The sequence below is a fragment of the Octopus sinensis genome, linkage group LG2, assembly GCF_006345805.1.
Source record: "Octopus sinensis linkage group LG2, ASM634580v1, whole genome shotgun sequence".
In the NCBI taxonomy this organism is placed as follows: Eukaryota; Metazoa; Mollusca; class Cephalopoda; order Octopoda; family Octopodidae; genus Octopus; species Octopus sinensis.
In genome coordinates, this window is record NC_042998.1 from 6,337,954 (window position 1) to 6,365,825 (window position 27,872).

The window sequence follows — 27,872 nt, forward strand, 5'->3', positions numbered from 1 at the left end:
ATAAATAAATAGGCGCAGGAGTGGCTGTGTGGTAAGTAGCTTGCGTACCAGCCACATGGTTCCGGGTTCAGTCCCACTGCGTGGCATCTTGGGCAAGTGTCTTCTGCTATAGCCCCAGGCCGACCAATGCCTTGTGAGTGGATTTGGTAGACGGAAACTGAAAGAAGCTTGTCGTATATATGTATATATATATATATGTATGTATGTGTGTGTTTGTGTGGCTGTGTTTGCCCCCCTAGCATTGCTTGACAACCGATGGTGTGTTTACGTCCCTGTAACTTAGCGGTTCGGCAAAAGACCCCGATAGAATAAGTACTGGGCTTACAAAGAATAAGTCCCGGGGTCGATTTGCTCGACTAAAGGTGGTGCTCCAGCATGGCCGCAGTCAAATGACTGAAACAAGTAAAAGAGTAAAATAAATAAAAAAAACATGGTTCACTCCGTAAAGTAGTCGATGTTAGGGATAGCATCCAGCTGTAGAAATCCGGCCAAAACCAAGATGCTGAAGCATGATGCAGTCCCCTGATTCGTCTCATGCCATTGAACCATGAAACCCCGTTGCAGCACGGAAAGCAGGTGTAAACTAAACACCCAATGATGACAGCACTGCCACAACCGTTGCCAAATGCATGAACTGAGAGATTCTGTGGATTAATCCATCGCCAACATATTAAGCAAGCAGAAAAAAATACATTCGGTAATAATATAAAGCTCTTCTTATATGAGACAAAATTTAATAACAATTAATGTCACAGCAAATCTCATCAAATTTTTGATGGATGTTAACTCAATTCAAATGTTTTTAGGATTTTTTTTTTCTCCCTTTCTTTATTAAGTAATGTCCTTTGCAATTTACGCAAAATTTCTTGAAAATCTATAAATAATTTTTTTGCTGTTTCTTTTTTTTTTTTTTCTGTTGTAGTTCAAATACTTATATTTATAAATTTTTAATATATTGGAAAGTTGCATTAGATGGAATTCGTTTTTTTTTTTTTTTTTTTTTAACTTATAAAAAATATTATCTTCAAGTACTCTACAATATGTAAAGTAGAAAATCTGTTTCTCTATTTCCTGTCAGAACTCTGCCACATGAAAACAAAAATACTTCTCTACTCAATAATCAGAATAGTCGTACAGCAAAAAACTACATTTTATTTCCTACAACTTCTTCCTGGTTTTTTATTTAAATTTATCTCATTTATAAATAATTTCAGACATTTGCTTAGTTATAGGGCAAGCATTGAAACATTTTTTTATTTCTCCCAACAGCTAAATTAGCTTCAGACAAGAACTGATATCAATCACAATCAACTCGTCACATGATGTAATTCTGAACACAGACAAAATAGAAATTCATCAAAAGCCAAATAATCACTTGTAAGATTCCCTTCAACTCAATTCTTTACAGTACCAATATCTGCATCACCACTCAATCAACCAGATTAATTTAATGTATGGCTGGGTGGTTAAGAAATGTGCTTTGCAACTATATGGTTTTGGACTCTAGCTTCATGGAATGCCATCTTGAGCAAGTCTCTTCTACTGAATGCCACAGGCTGACCAATGCTTAGGGTGTGAAATATGGTATACTTAAGCAGTACAGAAGCATGTCTTGTGTGTGTGTGTGTGTGTGTGTGTGTGTGTGTGTGAGGGAGAGAGAGAGAGAACATGAGTGCATATGGGTGTTTGTGCATGTGTGGTTAATAAGTTAGCTTTGCAGCCACATGGCTTTGGGTTCAGTCCCACTCCACAACACCTTGGCTACTGCCTAATGCTTTGTGAATGAATTTGTACAGATTGTGTGTAAGTGTGTGTGTATTTTGTTGCCTGCCAAATAACAGTACCAACCAAAGGCTCCTTCAAAGCACACTCCATCTTAACAGAAACGACAAAATGAGGAATGTATCATAAACATAGAAAAGGAGATGGTCATGGCTAGAGAGCCTTCAATCCTTGATCAGCTCAATCAGAGATGAGCAGGGGTTGAACAACATTAACTACAGAATACAATAACAAAATAGTTCAATATCTAAATGAGAAGTCAAGTAGTTATGTGAAGAAGAATTTTCGAAAAATTCAAATCAATATAAAATTAAAACCAATGGAAAATTTAGTTAATTAAGTTACAAATTGTACTTGCCATCAACAAATCAGTAAAAATCTTTCCAATGTCAAAATGTCCTTTCAACATATCAAAAATAATAGCTCTTATCAACAGAGTAAGCGGTTGCACCTATGACACTAGAAGCTATAACTGAATGAAATATGTTTCATACAAGAATGCAGATTTGGTTTTGCAATTTTAAAATGTGTGATAAGGAACTGAACGTTCATAACTGAATCAATGAAAAGGTCACAGTTTTAGAAATAAGGTTTTCTCGGGTTACGAGTACTTAAAATGATGTCACTGACATTGAATGTTTACCTGTGGTTTGCTGGGAATGAAGACAAAATGGAAAGAAAACTCAAAGAGGCACGATATATTCCAAAGAATTTAAACCAAAATATGCAGAAAGTTATGGCTTGCAACACATTACGGAAAAAAATTTTTGAGTGGGATTTTCAATTTCCATTGAACTTTCACACACACACACATAATTTAGCAAGTACTAGCAGTATCGCCCAGCGTTGCTCGGGTTTGTAAGGGAAATAACTATATAAGCATTTTTAGAGAGTTATAGCCAAAATATAGCAAAAAAATGCATTAAAAATGGAAAAAAAATTATGGTAAATTTTTTTTAAATCATTGACTCATCGTAGACATTTTTAGAGAGTTACTTCCCTTATATAATAGCGAAAAAATGCATTAAAATGGAAAAAAATTATGGTAAATTTTTTTCTAAATCGTAGACTCATCGTAGAAGCGTGCTAATAACCAGAAGGGCTCGATATGAATCACGACTATAAGATACCTGGTTTTGGTTAAACTGCACTGCAAAATGTGGGAGTAGTTAGGAATCTAAATCGTAGGAGACAGACACACAACCTTACTTTTATATATAAAGATTATAGATGCTTAAATGGTAAAACTGCAAACATAAACCTCAAAAGGCATGTAAATGCTTCCATATACAGAGTCTGCCGAAAGTATGTATACATACTTCAGGAAAGAAAAAAATCTGTATAAATCCTTAACTTGTACAAATAGCTCCTTAAATATAAATACCTGTTTCAATGTTTTATTAAAATGCAATATACACTGAATAAATTGCAATATACACTGAATTAAAATATTTACATAGATTTTTTTTCTCCTTTCCTGAAGTGTGTATACATTTCATTTGACAGACTCTGTCTGTCTCTCTCTCTCTCTCTCTCTGTGTGTGTGTGTGTGTGTGTGTGTGTTTCGCTCGCTTCTTGATATTTTTTGCCCAACTACTATTTTTTTCACTTCTATTTATTCTATATCCTTTCAAAATTATTCCCAGGCATTAACCATTAAAACTCATCTTGGCCTAATAGCCCTTAATGCCTGTCCTCATCAACTGTTTACTCTGTATGTTCCCTCTGGTGTCATTTATTCATTCGAAGCCCTAACTCTCCATAAATTTTATACAGATATATATATATGTATATATACACACACACATACATACATACATACATACATACATACATACATACACACACATATGTATATATACATTAAATCACCTATCACCTAATGAGCCAAACACGAGCTTATTGTGCCTCACCTGCCAGCCCCTTCAGCTCAACACTATTTTGTCATCTCTCTAGTCCACCCTCCCAACATTGCTATCCTGCCACTCCCCTATAAACCACCATCTTCACCACTCACTGCATTCCCATTCTCTTCTCCTGTACCTCAATCCCCTTTTCCAGTTTCCTGAACCCCTGCTTACTCACCCTTTTCCAATCATCTGTACAACTCTACTTACAATCCCCTCTTTGTAACTTACCGATATTCCTTGGTACCTCACCACCATCTTCTCTCTCTCTCTCTCTCTCTCTCTCTCTCTCTCACTCTCTTTCAGTCTCTCCTCTACAAGAAAACACCCATACTTTAGCCCTTTCATCACCTGGCACAAAGCCACCTCCCTTAGTGCCACTCCCCTCTCAGATGAGTTGCTATGTTACAAGTTACCTGGTGATCTCACTGGTGCCATGTAAAAAAGTGCCCAGTACAATCTGTGAAGTAGTTGGCATTAGGAAGGACATCCAGCCATAGAAACAATGCCAAAACTAACAGTAGCACTTGAAGCAGTGCTCTTAGTCACCAGCTTCTGTTAAACAGTCCAACCAACGCAGCAGGGGAAAGAGAAGTTGGATGGTGATAATATACACATTACATACATACATCGGTCTGTTCACTTCATTGAAGCTGCATTTCTTAATTCACAATTACTTGGTCAGGAAGGGCATCAGGCTATATAAACAAGTATTGGGTTGTCTGGAAAGTTCATGCCGATTTATAGTAGCTTACCGTTCGACTTATTTTAGAACATGGTTGAGTCCATAAAATAGGATTTGACTACACCTCCATCTAGAGCACAGTTTAAGCTATCTTTTTGTGGAAAAAGGTCTATCTTTCTAAAACCTGTGTTAATTCTGTAACCCTTTAAGATGGAAAATAAGAAAGTTCAATTTTGGCACTTGATGCTTTGGGAGTCAGACAAAAGTTGCTCCAGCTCGGCTGGGATGTGTTACCCCACCCACCCTCCATATTCACCAGATATTGCTCCTTCGGATTTCCTCTTATTCGGGTCTCTGCAGAATAGTCTTAACGGTAAAAATTTTAATTCCTTGGATGATGTAAAAAGATACCTTGATGAATTCTTTGCCATGAAACCACCTCAATTCTGGGAAGGGGGTATTTTCAAGTTAAAGGAAAGATGGAGACACATTGTGCAACGAAATGGTTCATATTTGGTGGATTAAAAATGTATTGGCAAGTATTTATTTATTTTTTTTCTTTCCTTTAAAAATTGGCACAAACTTTCCAGGCAACCCAATATTTTAACTGAAACAAATAATAAATTCTCTCTCCCCATGCATGATGGAAAGAAACATGTAAAAAACATATATTTTATGTATGCACTTTGAATTACTCCATCCACATTCTAAACTCTGAGAGAAGTAATTAAAAGTTATTAAAGAAATTTAGTAAAGAGAAATAAATTTTTCAGGAAGATGACCGATTTAAGAAAAGAAAGAAAATAACATCGAAAACGTTTTCAAGTTAAACTAAACACATTTTGGGAGAGAAATTGATTTTGTTCTGAAAGAGAAAATGTATTTACAAGAGGAAAATAAATATTTTCATAATTATGACAAATGTTATCACAGAATGCAAAACTGCACAGAATTGTAAATAACAAAGAAACAGAATAGAATGTAGGAAAAATTGAAACTTAGAAATAAAATAAAATAAAATAAAATAAAATAAAATAAAATATGCTATGTCAATTTAATAACACATCAGTTATTTTAAATTGTATCGAAATTGTATTTAGGTATCTTTTATCTTTTACTTGTTCCGGTTACTGGGCTGTGACCATGCTGGGGCACCACCTGGAAAGGCAGAGTCAAACAAATCAAATTTTTTTTTCTTTTAATTTAACTCTGGTGTTTAATCTTTTCTGAACCACTAAGCTTTGGGGATGTAAATAGACCAGCACTGGTTGTCAAGCAAGTCATAGGAAACAAACACACACACTCATTTATCTACATAGGTGTGTGTGTGTATACATGTATTTATATATATATAGTGGATAGAATAGAATCGCAGACTACGATTAGTACATAAATATACGGGTTTAGTTAAGATAAAATAAGGATTGCCCGAACTGAAATATAATTTGGTATATTAAATATATAACAATATAAAAATATATGAATGCTAAAAATATACATGGACGTATAGGTATATAGATATATAATCATAGGAATAATAGAATATAGATAAAAATGATAGTAGTATATGGATACAAAATGTTTTTTTTAAATTTGAAATATGATAAAGTAATATTTTTTTAAAAACGTTTTGAATCTATATTCCACTATCATTTTTATCTATATTCTGTTATTACTATGTTTATATATCTATATACCTACATGTCCATGTATATGTTTAGTATTCATATATTTTTTATATTTCTATATATATTTTATATCAATATATGTTTCAGTTTAGGCATTCCTTATGTTATCTTAACCCTTCCGATACCAACTTGGCTGAAACCGCCTCTGGCTCTGTAGTACAAATGTCTTGTTTTCATAAGTTTTGAATTAAAATCTTCCACCAAACCTTCAGTCACAATTTATGTTCCTAACACTAGCTTAATCATAACTAAGTTATTTTACTAAATTCTTTGTTATATTTAAATTAATTGAATGAAACACAGAGCATCTCAAAGTAAATACGGTAATGAAAGGGTTAACTAAATACATATATGTATGTGTTAATCATAGTCTGCCTGATTTGAATATTTTCCATTCTATCCACAGTATTTATCTAATGCCTCAGGTTCGACTTGAGTACATTTACGTTGTGCATTTCGTAAGAAAATTATAACTATATAATTAAATAAATAAATATATACATAAATATAAGATAAATTAAATAGAAAGATTCTATTGACAATCCAATAATATATTATATCATATTATAATATTACAATATTTGTTTATATAATATTATGTTACATTATATTCATAGTATATTATGTAATATTGTAATATAATATAAATGAATTATTGGATTCTCAAATTTTCTCTCAATTTAATTTATCTCCGTAATTGCATTACACACACATTTATATGGTATCCAACTGACGTACCAGTGAAGTGGATGTTTAACACACCCCTTTGAAGGGACTCTTTTCCTCAGTTTGTTACTTTCATCATCATCATCATCATCGTTTAACGTCCGTTCTCCATGCTAGCATGGGTTGGACGGTTCGACTGGGGATCTGGGAAGCCAGAAGGCTGCACCAGGCTCCAGTCTTATCTGGCAGTGTTTCTACAGCTGGATGCCCTTCCTAACGCCAACCACTCCGTGAGTGTAGTGGGTGCTTTTTACGTGCCACCTGCACAGGTGCCAGGCGAGGCTGGCAACGGCCACGGTCGGATTGGTGTATTTTATGTGCCACCGGCACGGAAGCCAGACGAGGCGGTGCTGGCATCGGCCACGAGTCGGATGGTGCTCTTTACGTACCACCAGACCAGGGATCCTGGCTGGTTCAATTCGATTTCGATTTCGCTTGCCCCAACATGTCTTCGCAAGCAAGGGGGTTGGCATGGGTGCCTGTTGTACGGTAAGATTGGTGTGTTTTACGTGCCACCGGCACGGAAGCCAGTGGAGGCGGCGCTGGCATCGGCCATATATATATATTTAATTCAAAGTATTCTCAGTTTCACAATACATGAGAATCAGCTGATTAAAATGCCAAATACTTAAATATGAACAAAATTTTACCGAAAAATGGATATTCACCAAACTGAATCTACAGCATTAAGTTTTAACAAATTATTTCACATGACACAAAACAGTCACATATTTCATAACACTTTGTTATTAGTGCCAAATGTGTTTCTGCCTTTTTGATTGGTTTTTCACCTGATGAGCATCCAACATAAAGTAATTACCTTTAATGACAAAACCAGACCAGTTAATTGGATGTTTTCCATCAGGATATTTACCAACTTTTGATGATACTATAGTTTCTACAGAAAGGTAAATTGATTTTCACTTCTATTGCAGGGTTTATTCTTCTTCTTCTTGCTGTTTACCAATCTATTCGGAGTTCAGACGTATTCTTTTATTTGTTTCAGTCAATTGACTTCGGCCATACTGGAGTGTCAGTTTGGGGGGCATTTTAGTCGGAAAAATCAACCCCCAGGACTTATTTCTTTAAGCCTGGTACTTATCGTAATAGTCTCTTTTGCCAAACTGCTAAGTTATGGGGATGTAAACAAAACAGCACCGGTTTTCAAGTGGTGACAGGAGGACAATCACAGACATATACATTGTAAATACATATATATATATATATATATATATATATATACAACAGGGTTCTTTGAAATTCCATCTACTAAACCCACTCACAAGGCTTTGGTCAGCCTGGAGCTACAGTACAAGACATTTGCCCAAAGTGCCACACAGTGGGACTGAACCCAGAACCATGTGGTTGGGAAGCAAGCTTCTTACCACACAGCCATGCCTGCTTATATATTATGCTTCTATTTCTTGCTGTTCTTTTCTGAAACACAGGTTTTATGTTCCCAGAAAATCTTTCTCTAACCATTCTCTTGATTATATTTCAAGCACTGATCTTTTAACTTTTTTAACATTTAAAACAAACCAAATCTTGCCCAAATATTCTACACATTTTATATCCGAAACACCAAGGTCTGGCCTCTCACACCTACCCTATGATGGCATTCTGAAACTAAACAATCATATCATCCGAAATCTGGAAGTTACGAGATAATGAATGATTAATTGAAAACAACATGAATAAAGAAGTTTTGCATTTGACCGGCACAGGAGTGGCTGTGTGGTAAGTAGCTTTTTTACCAACCACATGGTACCGGGTTCAGTCCCACTGCGTGGCATCTTGGGCAAGTGTCTTCTACTATAGCCTCGGGCCGACCAAAGCCTTGTGAGTGGATTTGGTAGACGGAAACTGAAAGAAGCCCGTCGTATATATGTGTATATATATGCGTGTGTGTGTTTGTCCCCCTAGCATTGCTTGAGAACCGATGCTGGTGTGTTTATGTCCCCTTTACTTAGCGGTTCAGCAAAAGAGACCGATAGAATAAGTACTGGGCTTACAAAGAATAAGTCCTGGGGTCGAGTTGCTCGACTAAAGGCGGTGCTCCAGCATGGCCGCAGTCAAATGACTGAAACAAGTAAAAGAGTAAAAGAGTGAAGAGAGAAATCCGAATGCTAAAAGGTTAATTAGAGTTTGATTAAACATAAAAGTATTCTAGTCAAACTGACAGTTGACATTAACTGATTAAACATTAGTCCATGAAACTTATCTGGTAAACAGTACAACTGTCAATACTTAACCTTCCACTTAAAAACCACATTTTATAATTTATATAAACTTTTATATATTTTATAAAGATCGCAGCTCCATTTCATGCTTTACTGCCAAGTATCATTAACAGGGTCACATTAGTTTGCAATAACAAATCTGGACTTTACAGGAGATTAAGTAGCTTATGGTTCTATGTCATGAAATCTGTTTTAACCTTTTAGCATTTAACCCTTTTGATACCAACCTGGCTGAAACCGGCTCTGGCTCTGTAGTACAAATGTCTTGTTTTCATAAGTTCTGAATGAAAATCTTCCACCAAACCTTTGTCACAATTTATGTTCCTAACACTAGCTGAATGATAACTAAGTTATTTTACTAAATTCTTTGTTATGTTTAAAGTAATTGAAAGAAAAACACAGCATCTCAAAATAAATACAGTAACGAAAGGGTTAATCCGGCCATATAAAGCCCAAATATTCTTCCTCTTTTGTGTTCAAACCAGAAAGATTCAGCCTCTCACATCTACACTACAATATCATTCTAAAAGTAAACAATCGCATCACTGAAATTTCAAAGCTATGAGACAATACATTAGTAATTCAAGATAGTGTAACTAGATAAACATTACATTTGACAAAGTAATCTGAATGTTAAATGGTTACAATTATCTTTACCAAAACCTTCCATTAGATTTTCATATCAGTTTCTATTCTGAACACTAGCTTTATGGTGACAAAATTACTTCATTATTTTCAAAACTAATTGAAACAAAGACTGTGTATTTCAAAAGGAACATAGTTAACAAAGGGGTTAAAATTATTTAAACCAAAAATTTCCATCAAAATTTCACGTGTTTTATGTTCTAAACAACAGCTTAATAAGGACATGGTTATTTTAATAAATTCTTAATTTTTCTCAAAACTAAATAAAACTAAGACTGTGTATTTTAAAAGAAATATGGTAACAAAAGGGGCAAACAAAAGGGTTGAACAAGGTCCCATTTTTGTTAGGGTTTGATGGTTTCATTACCCCCAATAACCTGGAGGACTATGCCAGGGTGTCAGTTTCGACTCCATACAGAATATAAAGAACCAATTTCCAGAAGGAGGGCAAATGTCAGAGGAAGTAAACAGATTTTATTTAGTTTCCAGCTTATGCTAACCCCAAGCAATGTTAACCCTTTCGTTACCAACCCGGCTGAAACCGGCTCTGGCTCTGAGTACAAATGTCTTGTTTTCATAAGTTTTGAATTAAAATCTTCAACCAAACCTTACTCACAATTTATGTTCATAACACTAGCTGAATGATAACCAAGTTATTCTACTAAATTCTTTGTTATATTTAAAGTAACTGAAAGAAACACACAGCATCTAAAAAAAAATACAGTAATGAAAGGGTTAATTTAATGTTTACAGTAAATCACAATCAACAAACAGGACTAGAAAACAAAGTAATTAACTGTCTTACCAGAAATCTCAGCTGATTGAAATTAAATGTATCACAGCTCTCCAAATGGTCAGCAAGTCGTCCTGGTGTTGTAACGACTATGTGAGGTAGATCAGTAAGTTTCAAGCCCTGATCGATCATATCTATAAATTATAAAAAGACAATAATTAGTTGTGGCAATTAATTAGAAGCAAAGAATGGAAACAACAGAATTTGCTGATTAGTTCTTTAGCATTTAGGTTACCCTGTCAAATATGACACTTACTTACTCACAATGTTTTAAGTTTAATCATGCCTTATCTCATAGCTTCAGGATTTCAATGATGTTTTTTGTGTATTTTTAGGAAGATACTGAAAGGTAGGTGTGAAAAGCCAGATCTGGCCAAGTTTGAACACAAAACAGGTAAAGTATTTGGGCTGGATATGAGTGGTTTAAATGCTAAAGAGTGAAATAATTAATCTCAAAGAAAAATGCAATAACAAATTGTTTAGTGGAGTATTACAGGTTAGTGAAGGGATGTGGCCAAGCGGTTAGGGTGTTCGGCTCATGATCTTAAGACTGTAGGTTCAATTTCTGGACCAGGTGGCACATTGTGTCCCTTTATTACATGTTGCTCTATTGAGTGTGGGTGTGGGTGTGTGTGTGTCAGTGTCACATGAGTAAGGTTCTTCATTTTCAATCATCTGTGAAAAACATGTCCGGCTGTGGGAAAATATTGCCTTATTAGAAGCATGGAATGGTGAATGAAAGAAAGGAAATCCAGTCATAGAAAATCTGCCCCAACAATTCCCACTGGATCTATGCAAGCATGTAAATGTAGAGGTTAAACAATGATGATGATGATGATGATGACAGTATATATTAACAAACCATACTTGCTCATTAGTACTCATGGTTGTACTGTACTAATGTAAGTTGGTAGAATTCCCTTCATATGGCAACTTCACTATTGCTTCCCTTACCACTCATGCTTCTAGCACCCTCTTCTCTCTTCTTCCTCCAGTCATTTCATCATGTGGTAACTGTCCAATTGAGACACATTTGCTCTTTACTTGCTCCATTTTTTTCCCCTCCCCTCATCTTTTCTTTCTGTAGAAGAGCATATGCTTGCAATGCAAAAGAGTATGTTTCCTTCTTTCAAGAACAACTTGATGTATTGGTGAACAATCACTGGCATTGGAGAGCAAAACAATTCAATTTGTAGTTGTGTAAAAAGTTAGTTGACATAGAGGACTGGAAACCATCTGAATACTGGAAAAGAGTAACCTGTGTCTTGATGATCTGTGCCAGGTATCAAAATGCTGACATCACGGCTGCTGCTCAGTGCTCTGGGAACACTCTCAACCCTTTTGATACCTATTTCTTTACTACCCACAAGGGGCTAAACACAGAGAGGACAAACAAGGACTGACAAACGGATTAAGTCGATTATATCGACCCCAGTGCGTAACTGGTACTTATTTAATCGACCCCGAAAGGATGAAAGGCAAAGTCGACCTCAGCGGAATTTGAACTCAGAACGTAACGGCAGACGAAATACGGCTACGCATTTCGCCCGGCATGCTAATGTTTCTGCCAGCTCACCTTTTGATACCAACCCGGCTGAAACCACCTCTGGCCCTGAAGTACAAATGTCTTGTTTTAATAAGTTTTGAATTGAAATCTTCCACCAAACCGTAGTCACAATTTATACTCCTAATATTAGCTTAATGATAACGAAGTTTTCCTTTCATAATGAATGAAATTCCAGGCAGGGGCTTAATAAAACAAAAAAAAAAGCTAAGTTATTTTACTAAATTCTTTGTTATATTTAAAATTAATTGAAAGAAAGACAGAGCATCTCAACAGAAATACAGTAACGAAATGTAAGATGTGACATGAACATCATGAAAACCAAGATACCCCAAATGTTAATGGTCTTCCCTCACTTACTTAGTCTCTCTCTCGCTCTCTCTCTCTCTCTTTCTCATTTGCAAATTCTAAGACATTAGCATTTAAATCTGTTATGAATTTTACTAAGCAATCAGGGTAAACATCAAGAATGGTACCATAAGCATGAAATTTTTCCAATATGATAAAATGCATGTTTTTTAGGGATTTTTTTCCATATTATAATTATTATTATTCAGTAGTTTTATTTTTATATCGTGCTTTCACTTCACTACCGAGCACAGCTCTGTGTGCCTTGGGTATGTGCTGTGATTTGTTGTGATGCTCTGATGGTTACTGTATAGAAAGTGTTCTGCGTAGGATGTGTGCAGTGCCTAGTAGTGCAATTTTCTGTATGTTATATGTGTTTGTAAGTCCTGGTGTTTTTGTTATGTATTTGTCTGAATATTTTTTTATCATGCCTAATGCACCTATTATGATAGGAATTGTTTATTATTATTATTATTATTATATTTTCAAAACTTACTATACCTCTCTGAAATCTTTAAATGACAATATTTGTTGGTGAGAGTATTTATCGTTGCATAACCGCAAGAGGTCAGTTATTATTAAATAGCCATTAATGGTGAATGAGATCCCAGCAGTACCCACTGTCTTTCAACCAGGCATAGCATAACTAGAGCTAGAGTATCAAATTAATGCATGGGCACAATTTTTTATGCCTTCTCCCTCTCTCCCCACCTCTCTCTCTCTCTCTCTCTCTCTCTGAGGATATAACCTGGGAGAAGGACAGAGATTTGGCTACTACTATTTCTAAAAAGTCGAGTAACCACATATAGACTGGTTTTGGCAGAAACAACACCAAGTACTAGAAGCTGTGCACTAGCATCTAATGTTGTGACAAAAATGTTTACTCTTTGTCCCCATCCCCATAACAAATGCAAAAGATATTAATTTCTAGTAATCCTTTTGTCAGAAACAGTGTCAAAAAATAAGTGAGGAATACAGAATTCTGTTGTGTGGATATGATAAAAATAAAACAAAAACAAATGCTAAAGTAAAATGGTAAAAAAAAAAAATACAAAAAAAATGTTCAGAAAGACATCCTAAAAAAAAAGAATCAAAAAATAGGGAATGGTAACCTTACCTACCTACCAACCTACCAACCTACCCATTTTACCATTCCTCATTTATTTATAATCATCCCAGTTCTTTATTCTTTCCAGAAAGCCAAAACCAGTCAAATCAAACTAGACAGCGAAATTTTAAATGAACAAAATACAATATAATAAAATGAAAAAAAAAGGGAAAAAAAAAATAACAAAACACCTCTATACAAGATAAGGAAGGGTTTCTTTTGCTTGCTTTAACATCTGTCATTTTGATTGACTGGACTTATTGGTATAATTTTGTCTTGTCTCTTTTTTTTTCCAATTTTTTTTCCTCATTTATTTTTTTGTCAATGTATACTAAGAGAAAAAAAAATCAAGATGGAGAGAGGGAGAAAGAGAAAGTGTCTTGCATTATTTTATTTCAATTATCAGAATCCCAACAGATATGACAAATGTAGCCTGTCAGTAAAAACTGTGGTCTTCTACTTTTTTTCCCTTCACCTTTATTATAGATAACTAGGAAGGGATGGCTGGCAAGAAGAGGATACTTCCATGGGTTGTACCACTCATATTTTTATTGGAATCAGTTTATAATATGCTTGTATGACATATCCAAGGATTGTTGTGATGGTGGTGATAATGATAGTTATTTATTGTTACGTTTAAACATTTTGGGGGTATTTTTTTACCGGTGTTTTCCATTTTGATTTGGTTTGTTTTTTGGTTTTTTTTTTTGTTTGTTTTTTTTCAACAATCTTCATTTATATAGTTTCCACAAATTAAAGTTGACACTTCAATAAAACATCTTAATTTCTTTTAAATTAATTTTGAGATAAGTAATTAAAGTCTGATTTAATAAACACCACCGCTACAACTCCTATAACCACCACCACCACCACCAACAACAACAGCAGCAGCAGCAGCACAATCACAAATGCCATCGTCTAATCATCATCAATATTGCCATTTAACACCTGTTTTTCAATAACCAGATTTTAGACAGTTCTTTCACATGTCACACCAAACGCACACAACATGCCAGAGCAGGAATTACGCTGGAACCCAGCAAGCGCAGATTGTTTAACTGTTGATTGAGAGACATATGTAAGTGCTACATATCTCAAATAAAAAACACTGTGTTGAACAAGATATACAAACAGGATTATCAGCCACTTATACACTCTTTTTTTATTTAACGAGGCAATAACTAATAACAGGTGATGTTTGAGGTTGGGTGCAAGAGTATATAGATCACACTGACCTCACAAATCTAGACGGTCCTACAAACATCGTTGACACTGCTTCTTCTCATCTAACTTACAACACACACACACATACTCTTTTACTCTTTTACTTGTTTCAGTCATTTGACTGCGGCCATGCTGGAGCACTGCCTTTAGTCGAGCAAATCGACCCCGGGACTTATTCTTTGGAAGCCCAGTACTTATTCTATTGGTCTCTTTTTGCCAAACCGCTAAGTGACGGGGACGTAAACACACCAGCATCGGAGACAAACACAGGCACACAAACACACACACACACACCACACACATACATATATATATATATACATATATACGACAGGCTTCTTTCAGTTTCCATCTACCAAATCCACACACAAGGCATTGGTCGGCCCGGGGCTATAGCAGAAGACACTTGCCCAAGATGCCACGCAGTGGGACTGAACCCGGAACCATGTGGTTGGTTAGCAAGCTACTTACCACACAGCCACTCATGCGCCTATACACACAATATTTAATTTGGTCAGCTGAAACCAATGCTGGCAATACTTCTTTTTTCTTTCTTTGTCTCTCTCGCTTTTATTTTTTATCTTTTTTTTTTCTTTTTGTTAAACCTTGTGATTCTTCAGTCTACCATGTTGCAAAAAGGTTTATGATAAAAGTGAATGATATTACAAGTGCCAAGCTGGCCGAACAGTTGGTAGGCTGGGCAAAATGCTTACCAGCATTTTTGTCCACAACATTCCGAGTTCAAATACTGATGGTCATAGGCACAAACAGTTGAGCATTGGTGGTCAGTGGAATTGACTTACACCCTCCCCACAAAATCCTGACCACCCTTAATGTTTGTTTATTAGTTATCTTAACCACTTAGTCAAAGGAGGATCGTTTTTCTCTCTCTAACTTTTCCCATCCTCCAGACTCTGAAGTAGAAAGAGAGTAAGTTATCCTAAAACCACAGACCTAGGCTAATTGTTTACACCAAAGTAAATTCTTCTAAAACCACCCAGACATCATGTGGTAGCCGTTAAGACAAGCAATGGAATAAGTCTGCATTAAAAGAACATAAAAGACCGGAACAGATGCCATAAGATATTTTGTCCGCTGCTCTAACAACTCTGCCAATCCAACACCAGGCACTGCTACAATCCTTTTATCATCTCCAAAGATGAAAGGCAAAGTCGACCTCAGCTGAATTTGAATCCAAGCACACAAAGTCCGATCAAATATTACGGAGAATTTTGTCCAAAACTAATATAAGAAACTTGGAAACTCCTATTTCATGAGTAAGAAATATAAACTGAGCAGAGAAGGACAAAAAAAAAAATAAATAATTAATTATTGAAATATATTTATCTTGAGTGCAATTATTCACAGTGCTAGCAGTGGCTTTATTTATTTATTTATCTATTTATTTTATTCATTTAACCGTGCCGGTGGCACGTTAAAAGCTCCAACCGATCGTGGCCGATGCCGGATCCCCCCGGCACCTGTGCAGGTGGCACATAAAAAGCACCCACTGCACTCGTGGCGCTGTTGGCGTTAGGAAGGGCATCCAGCTGTAGAAACACTGCCAGATCAGACTGGAGCCTGGTGCAGCCCCAGGCTTCCCAGACCCCGGTCGAACCGTCCAACCCGTGCTACCACGGAAAACGGACGTTAAACGATGATGATGATGATGATTTTGCTTTAAGTACAATATCTTCAATGAAACTGAAGATACAAAACTTATAAAATACATAGACATAGACAACACAAGTGAACACACACACACACATATATATATATATATCTATATATATATATATATATTTCGACAGTTTAGAAAATATGATTTAAAAAGGATGAAAAAATAATAAATTTTTGTTAAATCAACTGAAATGTTGATGATAGAGAAAGAGAATTACGATAGAAGAAGAGAAGGATGGAGATATTCGGAAAGAGAAGGAAAAATGATAGTACTGATGGTGGTAGCGATGATGATGATGATGATGATGATGATGATGATGATATGATGATGATGATGATGGTAATGATGATGATGATGATGATGATGATGATGATGGTAATGATGATGATGATGATGATGATGATGATGATGATGATGATGATGGTGGTGGTGAGTGGTAGTAGTTGCAGTGGTGATGGTAGCAACAATGAGGATTGGTGATGATGATGATGATGATGATGAGAAGGAGGACAACAATGAAACAGTGGTAACTGCAAGTAACAAAGTATGAGTGCCATAACTCATTTCTTAGCATTTTCTTCTTTATTTCTTATTTTTGCAAAGGTAAAAAAAAACAAAAAAAAAAATATATATAAAAAAAAAACATTCTCATTCTCAGGATGAATGGAAGAATGTTGCAATTAGAATTTTGCCACTGAATATTTTTCTATTTTTTTTTTCGATTTCCTTCTTCTTTTGAGAAGCAGTTGGAAATTGCTTTCATTAAATATTCATGCATATGTGAGTGTTTGTATGGTGAGATTTATGTATTCTAAGCAAATTATTCTAGTGTTTCAAATATCAACTATTTCTCTGTACCCTTTTGTATTCATCACATCACATTTTCAAAGCAAATGCTAAAATAACAGTTACAAAACATAAGTTTAAGCTTCCCCAAAATTTTAGATAGCTCATTTAAATGTTAAATTATTTTGATTATTTTTAATTCCATTCCAACATTATATTTGATTTTACATTCATCGGCAGGTACAAATAAATTGCAACAGATGTTAGCATTTACATGTTAATGAAATGATCAAAATAAAAATTTTAATTTAAACAAAACAAACAAAAAAAAAAAGGATGAAAATATCAGAATTAAAGGGCAGTTATAATGATTGCTTTGTAATTGTGCAGGTAAATTCATGACAAACAGGTGCGTTGAAGAGCTTAATTTTTGATCAGCAGACAAAATAAAATCATACAATTAAAACTTGTGTACAACATCAATCGTGTGATTACTATAGCTGTATTTAGATAATTCAGCAAGCACAGCACTGTCTCTATTGTTTGCAAACATTGGAAATATGAATGCTTCCCAATACTATTACAGACAAATACATCTCGCTCTTAGCCATGACCTTTCTACAAATAATTACAACAACAATTGACTAACACATCACTATTGACACAAAATGTCACCACACACTACAATTACTTTCTTGTTCTTGTTACTGTTGTTGTTGTGTAGCTCTAGATTGGCTCTGATCGAGCAAACCAAAGATGTTCCAGCCATAACCATCTTATCCTTTTTTTTTTATTTTTCATTTTACGACGACAGAGGGTAATTTGTGCAATATTTGGCTCCTATTTCAAGCAACCACTAAGATGGTCCCACACTGGCTTACATGCTACATGTTTCCCCACTGTGTTATGTACATGCTCCATCACTGGTTCACCTGTTACATGTTTGTTCACTAGACTTATTTACTAGATGTTCCCTTACTGTCTTGTATGCTACATGTTCCTTCACTGACTCAAATATTACATGTTAGCTCCACCCCAGACTGGTATACAACATAGTGGAGGTGCAATGGCCCAGTGGTTAGGGCAGCGGACTCGCGGTCATAGGATCGTGGTTTCGATTCCCAGACCGGGCGTTGTGAGTGTTTCTTGAGCGAAAACACCTAAAAGCTCCACGAGGCTCCGGCAGGGGGTGGTGGTGATCCCTGCTGTACTCTTTCACCACAACTTTTTCTCACTCTTACTTCCTGTTTCTGCTGTACCTGTATTTCAAAGGGCCGGCCTTGTCATTCTCTGTGTCACGCTGAATATCCCCGAGAACTACGTTAAGGGTACACGTGTCTGTGGAGTGCTCAGCCACTTACACGTTAATTTCACGAGCAGGCTGTTCCGTTGATTCAGATCAACCGGAACCCTCACCGTCGTAACCGACGGAGTGCTTCCATCCATACGACATATACCCACACTGTCTTATATACTAAATGTTTCATCACTCGCTCATTTCTTACATCTTTGCTCACTGGGTTTATTTACTACATATACACTCATGCCACCTGCCACCACTGCTTCATTTGCTAAATTATTCTAACTAGCTTCTATACCACATGTTCACTCACTGGATTGTCGTTTCCAGTGCCGCTGGACTGGTTCCTGCGCAGATGGCACGTAAAAAACACCATTTGAGTGTGGCCGTTGCCAGTACCGCCTGACTGGCCCTCGTGCCGGTGGTACGTAAAAGCACCCACTACACTCTCAGAGTGGTTGGCATTAGGAAGGGCATCCAGCTGTAGAAACTGCCAGATCAGATTGGAGCTTGGTGCAGCCATCTGGTTCGCCGGTCCTCAGTAAAATCGTCCAACCAATGCCAGCATGGAAAGCAGACGTTAAACAATGATGATGATAATGATGACCTTCAATGGCTTGTATACCACACATTCTCTCATTGGCTCATATACTACATATTCTATAACTGAGTCATATTGCCAAAGAACTGTGTAGTCTTTGGAAGAAGTCTTGTCCAAAAGAATGCAAAGCTACAAAAATGTACTTTCATTTGAGGCTAAAAAGCCTGTTGGTCATCTTACCCCTAGGAATCATAATTACTGGTCTTGAAACCCAAAGTAGTCAGATGAAAGACAATGACTAGTCTTGCATGAGTAAAGAGCCCCATGGCTGAGAGGAAATTGTGAGCGTATTTTCAAAGAAAGAAACAAACTGGTGAATGGTGTGTGGCCAGGTCTCCAGATGAGGGACTATAATGGATGACTGGTAATAATCAATGTGAAATGCATTGAGAGATTTCATTAGTGACTCCTAGTACTTTTTCCATCTGTGCCCGTCTCACAATGAGGTTAGTGAAGAATTTGCTATGCTGCACAATCTTGAGCAGGCTACGATCCTGCATCCTGGAAACACACACTACCCAATGCCTTATGGGTCTTGAATAGTATGACTTTGATGCTGGTGACATCTGCCAGTTCAAGGACTTCTGGGTAACTTATATATGTAAAAAAAGTTGATATTTGATTGATGAACACAGTTCTCACCATTACAACAATTATAAATGAAACCTAAACCAGAAAAACAAAAGAACAAATGTAATGCTGATTGCTTCAAGCATTCATTATTCTTTTATTGGTTTCAGTCATTTGACTGTGGCCATGCTGCAGCACTGCCTTTAGTCAAACAAATCAACCCTGGGACATGGTCTGTGTAAGCCTAGTACATATTCTATAGGTCTCTTTCGGCGAACTGCAAAGTTATGAGGTCATAAACACACCAACATCAGTTGTCAAGCAATGGTGGGGGGACAAACAGACACACACACACATATATACATATATTTATATATATATATGAAGGGTTTCTTTCAGTTTCTGTCTACCAAATCCACTCATAAGGCTTTGGTTGGCTCAAGGCTATAGTAGAAGACACTTGCCCAAAGTGCCACGCAGAGGGACTGAACCTGGAACCATGTGGTTGGAAAGCAAGCTTCTTACCACACAGCCATGCCTGCACTTAAATATGAAACTATAGGAAAAGAAAGGGAACTTACTGATGCCTCCAGTGATGACTGTAACACGAACATTAATAGGTTTGCCAAACACTTCAAACTGTTCTCCAATCTGATAAGCCAGCTCCCTGTAGAACACAAAGAAAATAATAATATAATAATAATAATAATAATAATAAAAATAACAATAATAATAATAATAACAATAATAATAATAATAATAATAAAAATAACAATAATAATAATAACAATAACAATAATAATAACAATAATAATAATATAATAATAATAACAATAATAATAATAACAATAACAATAACAATAATAATAATAATAATAATAATAATAATAATAATAAAAATAACAATAATAATAATAATAATAATAATAATAACAATAACAATAACAATAATAATAATAAAAATAATAATAATAACAATAACAATAATAATAATAATAATAATGAAAATAACAATAATAACGGTTTCAAATTTTGGTACAAGACCAGCAGTTTTAGGGAAGGGGGTAAGTTGAATACACTGGGCCCACTGCTCAACTGGTATTTATTTTATTAACCCTGAAAATATGAAAGGCAAAGTCGGCCCTGGCAGTATTTGAACTTAGAACATAAAGAAGGATAAAATGCCACAAAGCATTTTGCCCAGCATGCTAACAATTCTGCCAGCTTACCCGCTTCATAATAATAATAATAACTGGTACATCACACATATTGAGAAGAGCATTGTCGATGTGAGAACTACTACTACCTATGTATTTTAACTTTATTTCTATTAAAAAAAAAAAAATGAACGAACTAGTGAGTTTAGTTTAATGGCCTACCAATGTATACTATGAGTTTCTTTGCCCTAGGAGTCGGGAAGACACTCGGCAAGAAATGGAAGCAAATTTGAAAGAAGAAGAAAAAAAAGATAACAATAATAATAATAATTACGTTGAAAAATACCGGTGCATACATGTTATTATTCTTAAGTTATTACACCTTGAAAAGTACAGAACAAATAATAAATATTTATTACAATACAGTGTATTCTGTGAATATGAGGTAGATTTTTGCAAGCTACCTAAACACTGAATTGAATGAAACACTTAGCAATATTGGTTCCCAATTTTGGCAGAAATCCATCAAATCCAGACAAGGGAGGGAAGTTGATTACATCAACCTCAGTATTCAGCTGATACTCATTTTATCGAGTACTGTAAAGATAAAAGGCAAAGATGAGCTTGGTGGAATTTGAACTCAGAATGTAGAGACAGACAAAATGCCGTGAACCTTTCACCCTCCACGTTAACAACTCTACCAGCTTGTCATCTTAGTACTATTTTACTTGTTTCAGTCATTTGACTGCGGCCATGCTGGAGCACCGCCTATAGTCGAGTAACTCGACCCCAGGACTTATTCTTTTTGTAAGGCGGCGAGCTGGCAGAATCGTTAGCACGCCGGGCGAAATGCGTAGCCGTATTTCGTCTGCCGTTTACGTTCTGGGTTCAAATTCCGCCGAGGTCCACTTTGCCTTTCATCCTTTCGGGGGTCGATAAATTAAGTACCAATTACGTACTGGGGTCGATGTAATCGACTTAATCCATTTGTCTGTCCTTGTTTGTCCCCTCTGTGTTTAGCCCCTTGTGGGTAGTAAAGAGATATATTCTTTTTGTAAGCCCAGTACTTATTCTATCGGTCTCTTTTTGCCGAACCGTTAAGTGACGGGGACATAAACACACCAGCATCGGTTCTCAAGCAATGCTAGGGGGACAAACACAGACACACTAACAAACACACATACATATATATATATATACATATATACGACAGGCTTCTTTCAGTTTCCGTCTACCAAATCCACTCACAAGGCATTGGTCGGCCCGGGGCTACAGCAGAAGACACTTGCCCAAGATGCCACGCAGTGGGACTGAACCCGGAACCATGTGGTTGGTTAGCAAGCTACTTACCACAAGTAATAATATTACTTGAAAACTGTTTTACGTACTTTTGGCACATGCAGCTTATATAATAACTTACTACATTTTGAATATTTTTTGGAAAAGATTAGCACCACGATACTCGTCTTGATGAGTTCTATCATATGAGCTAAACAAAAACAAAATGTTTAGGTTTTAGGCATTACCACTGTTTCTGGCATATTTGGCCCCGGTAGTTTTTTATTTAAAATTTTTTTGATATATTTAGCATCATGGGATTCCTATAGTCGAGATGTATCAGAAAAGTTAAGTTTCAGCATAGTTTTGAAAGAAGAATAATATTTGGAGTCAAAGTCGATTTCAGGTGTTAATCTTCTTTTTTTTTTCACCAGTTTTTGCCTCAGTACTTTTTTCTACTGAATATTTTTACATATAACATGGATTGATTCCTGTCATCAAGATCTATCATATAAGCAAAAATAAAGTATAGATTTATTGAAAAAAAAAAAAAAAAATTGGGATTCAAAGTCAATTTCAGGTGTTAATCTCCTGTTTATGCCCTCACATATTGGACTCAAACATTTTTTCTACTGAACCAATTTTCAAATTGTTTAGCTCAAAATGTAGCTTATGTGATCAATCTAAAAATTTAAATATCATCTAATTTGGTTCAGAACTGAGTTAGTGACAAAGCCTAGAAGTGGTCATGAGTGAATAAATGTTGACCTCAATATGGCCCATGGTCAGAAATTTGGGTTGGTGAGTGGGTTAGTCAATTACATCAACCAATACTGACTTTCTCAAAGATAAAAAAAAACAACATAAGATCAGTCGTCAATGGTAACAATGATAATAATAATGGTTTCAAATTTTGGCACAAGGCCAGGAATTTGGGGTAGGGAGTTAAATCATTTACTGGTACATTTATTCTAATGACCCAGAAAGGATAAAAAGCTAAGTCAACCTTAGAATGATGATAAGAAGAATGAGATACAATCTTGCATACAAAATATAGAAGTATTTTTTAAGAAAAAACCCAAAAGCAATTTTTTAATTTCCAAAATGAACCAATTTCTTTAGAATTAAATTTTTCAGAAAAAAGCATTGGTTAATAGCTTTAGTAGAAGCACTGGATCTTTTCCTTTTGAATGGCAAATCGAGAAATTAATTTTTTGTAACTAAACACTTTCAAACTTCGGACACTGGAAGAATGTGTCATATAAAACATCTTTTACTCTAAGTGTTTCTTTCTTTCTTTCTTTTACTTGTTTCAGTCATTTGACTGCGGCCATGCTGGAGCACCGCCTATAATCGAGCAACTCAACCCCGGGACTTATTCTTTTGTAAGCCCAGTACTTATTCTATCGGTCTCTTTTGCCGAACCGCTAGGTTACAGGGAGGTAAACAGGGTGACAAACACAGACACACAAACAAACACGCATACATATATATATATATATATATATATACATATATACGACAGGCTTCTTTCAGTTTCCGTCTACCAAATCCACTCACAAGACATTGGTCGGCCCGAGGCTATAGCAGAAGACACTTCCCCAAGATGCCACGCAGTGGGACTGAACCCGAAACCATGTGGTTGGTTAGCAAGCTACTTACCACACAGCCACTCCTGCGCCTGTTGTTGAGAAAAGTTTATATTTTCAAAGTTATTTCGTGTTAAAGTTGTCGTATTTCGGTAATTTCAACCAATCAATGATGTGTATTCAGCTGAATAAAATTACTGCTGTTCTTTGTCAACGACAACTTCCGGTGGTGTATATTCCGTTTGTCACTGTTAAAGATCCGAAGCACCGCCTTTAATCGAGCAACTCGACCCCGGGACTTATTCTTTTCTAAGTCCAGTACTTATTCTATCGATCTCTTTTGCCAAATCACTAAGTAACGGGGACATAAACACACCAGCATCGGTTGTCAAGCAATGCTAGGGGGACAAACACAGACACACAAACACACACACGCATATATATATATATATATATATATATATATATACAATGGGCTTCTTTCAGTTTCCGTCTACCAAATCCACTCACACGGTTTTGGTCGGCCCGAGGCTATAGTAGAAGACACTTGCCCATGGTGCCACGCAGTGGGACTGAACCCGGAACCATGTGGTTGGTAAACAAGCTACTTACCACACAGCCACTCCTGCGCCTGTATGTTTCACTTTCTTTTCAAAATAATTCAGAATTTCATAATTTAATTGATTCAAAGCACGAGACAATGTGAGGGTGAAATATTTCAACCAATGAAGGTCATTGGCAAATATCACTAGATGCTGAACAGATAAACACACAACAAACTGTTAACAGCCAGTTCAGTTAGTGAAGAACTGATAGGATCTATAGTTGTAATATACACAGCTGAGATATTTCAAGTAGCAAAAGACCACTGGAACTAAAACCCAGTCCACGCCTCTTTGCTCAATCGAGATGTCTGGCATGGAAGCATTGTACTGACCCAGGCTATTCAACCGACTGGATGTAAGATGATAATTTACATGATCAGTAATTAGGTACATGGTTCAGTGGTTAGAGCATCAGGCTTATAATCATGGGGTTGAGAGTTCGGTTCCCACTGGGCTGTGTGTTGTGCTCTTGGACAAGATACATTTCCTCATATTGCTCCAGCTCACTCAGCTGTAGAAATGAGCTGCAACATTACTGATGCCAAACTGAATCAGCCTTTGCCTTTCCCTTGGACAACATCACTGGCATGAAGAGGAGAGGCTGATAAGCATGGGTGATGGCTGGTCTTCCACAAACAACCTGGCACAGGCTTGTGCCTCAGAGGGAAACTTTCTACATGAAATCCCATGGTCATTCATGAGTGAAGGTAGTCTTTAATTAAGAATTTGGAAGAACTCAGTAAAATAACAACAACCTTTTACTAAAGCTAGTCTCTAGAACTTAACTTAAAGGTTTCTGGTATAAAATTATAAGAGATGATGTAATTTTGATATGAACATTTTAAATGATGTTATATAAACCAGAAAATGTCTCAAGCAGTTTAGCATTGAAAGAGTAAAGAAGCATTTCTGAAGTCCTTATATTGTTTGAAAAACAGGAAAAAAATATTACAACATGAAGTAGCATATACATAGAAAAGTCAATGACTATTGACCCATGTATAAAAACAAGCAATTTCAGATAAGATTCTAAACACCGTTAATGACCTGTAGGGACACTTATTTTGTTATTCAACCATAATATACTACAAATTATGTTAAACGTTTTTATAAGTCAATACTGTGTTCTACTGTGTTAGCAGTGCTATTACAACAGGTATTAAGGTTATCTCCCTTTTATTCTTTTACTTGTTTCAATCATTTGACTGCAGCCATGCTGGAGCACCGCCTTTAGTCAAGCAGATCAACCCCAGGACTTATACTTTGTAAGCCTAGTACTTATTCTATCAGTCTCTTTTGCCAAACCGCTAAGTTACGGGGACGTAAACACACCAGCATCAGTTGTCAAGTGATGTTGAGGGAACAAACACAAACACACAAACATATACATATATACAACGGGCTTCTTTCAGTTTCTGTCTACCAAATCCACTCACAAGGCTTTGGTCTACCCGAGGCTATAGTATAAGACACTTGCCCAAGGTACCACACAGTGGGACTGAACCCAGAACCATGCAAGCTACTTACCACACAGCCACTACTGCGCCTATCTCAGCAGATTTTCTATAAATAACCAAGCAGTTTAGAAGTATTATGTGTGTGTCTGTCCCTGCAATCACTTGACAACTGGTGTTGTCTATCAAAAGAAACCATTACATTCAATACCAGACTTAAAAGATATGCACTGAGGTTGATATATTCAACTTAACCCTTCGTAGTGGTGCTCCATCATGGCCACAGTTCGATGACTAAAATAGAAAATACACACACGCACAGAGTCAGAAAACAAATATTTATGCTATTTGTTGACAGCGGTTTCAGAGCTTGCGTTTGATATGTAAGCAATGCTACATGATTTGTCATGAAAATATATAAGTATATATGCATTATATATATATATATATATATTACAGGGTGGAGCTGAGAGGATGGATGCTTTTGAAATGGCAACTACTCAGCCCAAGGGGGAGGGACATGTGTCCAACAGGTACCATTTCGTTCATGGTGTCTTAGCATTTTTTTTTCTTTTCAGGTGAAGCCATGACACTGTGGTCAATAGAGCATTGCATGTTTGCCTACGACAGTTAGGTGAAGACTAAGAACTCTAACACAGCAGTTCAGTGTGAGTTTCAGTGCTACTTCAACATTCACCAAAATCAGGTTGTTCCCACTTATAACACAATCTTACATTGGGTGAATGCACTTTGTACACAAGGTACACTAATGAATAAAAGACTGGTGGGGGTACCACGAACAGTACAGATGCTGGAAAATGTAGAATGCATCAGACAAGCTTTGATACAGAGTCTGAATCACTCTGCTCAAAGGTATTCCACTGAACTGGGTATCGGTAATCAATTAGTAAGATGTATTTTGCATAAAGACCTGCATTTTCATCCACACAAACATTGGGCAACAGTTGAAACCATGGGACTGCGCACAGCAGCTTAGCTTCGCATGTCACATGGAAGCAATTTTTAAGGCAAATGCCAACCTCATTTTTTTTTATGAGTGATAAATCTCATTTTCATCTCAATGGCATGGCGAATCAACAGAACTATCGTTACTGGGCTCTTGAAAATCTGAGAGAACTGTACAGCCCAAAAGTGATGGTCTGATGAGATGTTGGAAAAGCTGCTGTCATTGGTCCTTACATTTTTGAAGACAATAATGGAAACATTGCTACTGTGAACTCCGAGCATTGCACTAAGATGATAAACAACTTTGTTGTGACTGATTTATGGCAAAAACATATGCCTATTCAATGTGTGTGGTTTCAGCAGGATGGGGCAATGACTCACACAGCCAGAGCATCAATGGACATTCTTTGCTCTCTCTTCAGTGACAACCTCATTTCCAGGTTTGCTGTCATTCCTTGGCCCCCTCAGTCCCGATTTGTCCATATGTGATTATTTCTTGTGGGGAAACCTCAAGGCACGTGTGTATGTGCCTAAGCCCCGTACATTGGATGATTTGAAGGAAGCTATTCACGTGGAAGTCACGCAAATCGACAGAACAATGCTGGAGAGAGTGGAAGCCAACATCCAAGAACCCCCTCCAGAAATGCATCAGTGAAGATGGGCACCACATGATGGATGATGTTTTCCACGCTTGATTTTGACAAACCTTAATTTATTGCAAACACATTGATGTCAATAAAATTTGTTTGCAGCTAAAATTACTGAATTTGTTAATATTTCAAAAATGTCCATCCTCTCTGACTCACCCAGTATATACATGCACGCACACGTGCACACACACACGAATATAACTGTGCTATAACATAACAGACTACACAGTATTTCATTTTATAATCACAGACAATAAATGTATTTGACCAACTTATCGAACTTTCAGATTATGAAACAGCTGTCAACAAATGAAATAAATGCCTATTCTCTCACTTCGCTTCTATTATCTGATCAATTTTTATACATACTCTCCACTACAGCTGTTCCTGGCTTTTCAGAATGACAGTGAGACTATATCCTATCCCTAACCAGTTTCACAATAACAACTCAGAAGGGAAGACAAGCTTAGGGTGAGCTCTGTTTTGATTCAGTGACTATCTATTCTTGTTATATATATATATATA

The 27,872-nt window shown here is 36.3% G+C and overlaps 1 protein-coding gene across 2 annotated transcripts in view; it reads right to left on the bottom strand.

Annotated features, from left to right (window-relative positions):
• Positions 1 to 27,872, bottom strand: part of LOC115232078 (probable ATP-dependent RNA helicase DDX49) — a 700,146-nt gene that overhangs the window by 499,594 nt on the left and 172,680 nt on the right. For both annotated transcript variants that reach the window (XM_036511346.1, XM_029801952.2), the window contains 2 exons: positions 20,230 to 20,315; positions 10,479 to 10,600 (listed from right to left, as the gene is read on the bottom strand). In XM_036511346.1, the coding sequence (XP_036367239.1) occupies positions 10,479 to 10,600; positions 20,230 to 20,315 (208 nt within the window). The remainder of the gene's footprint in view (positions 1 to 10,478; positions 10,601 to 20,229; positions 20,316 to 27,872) is intronic.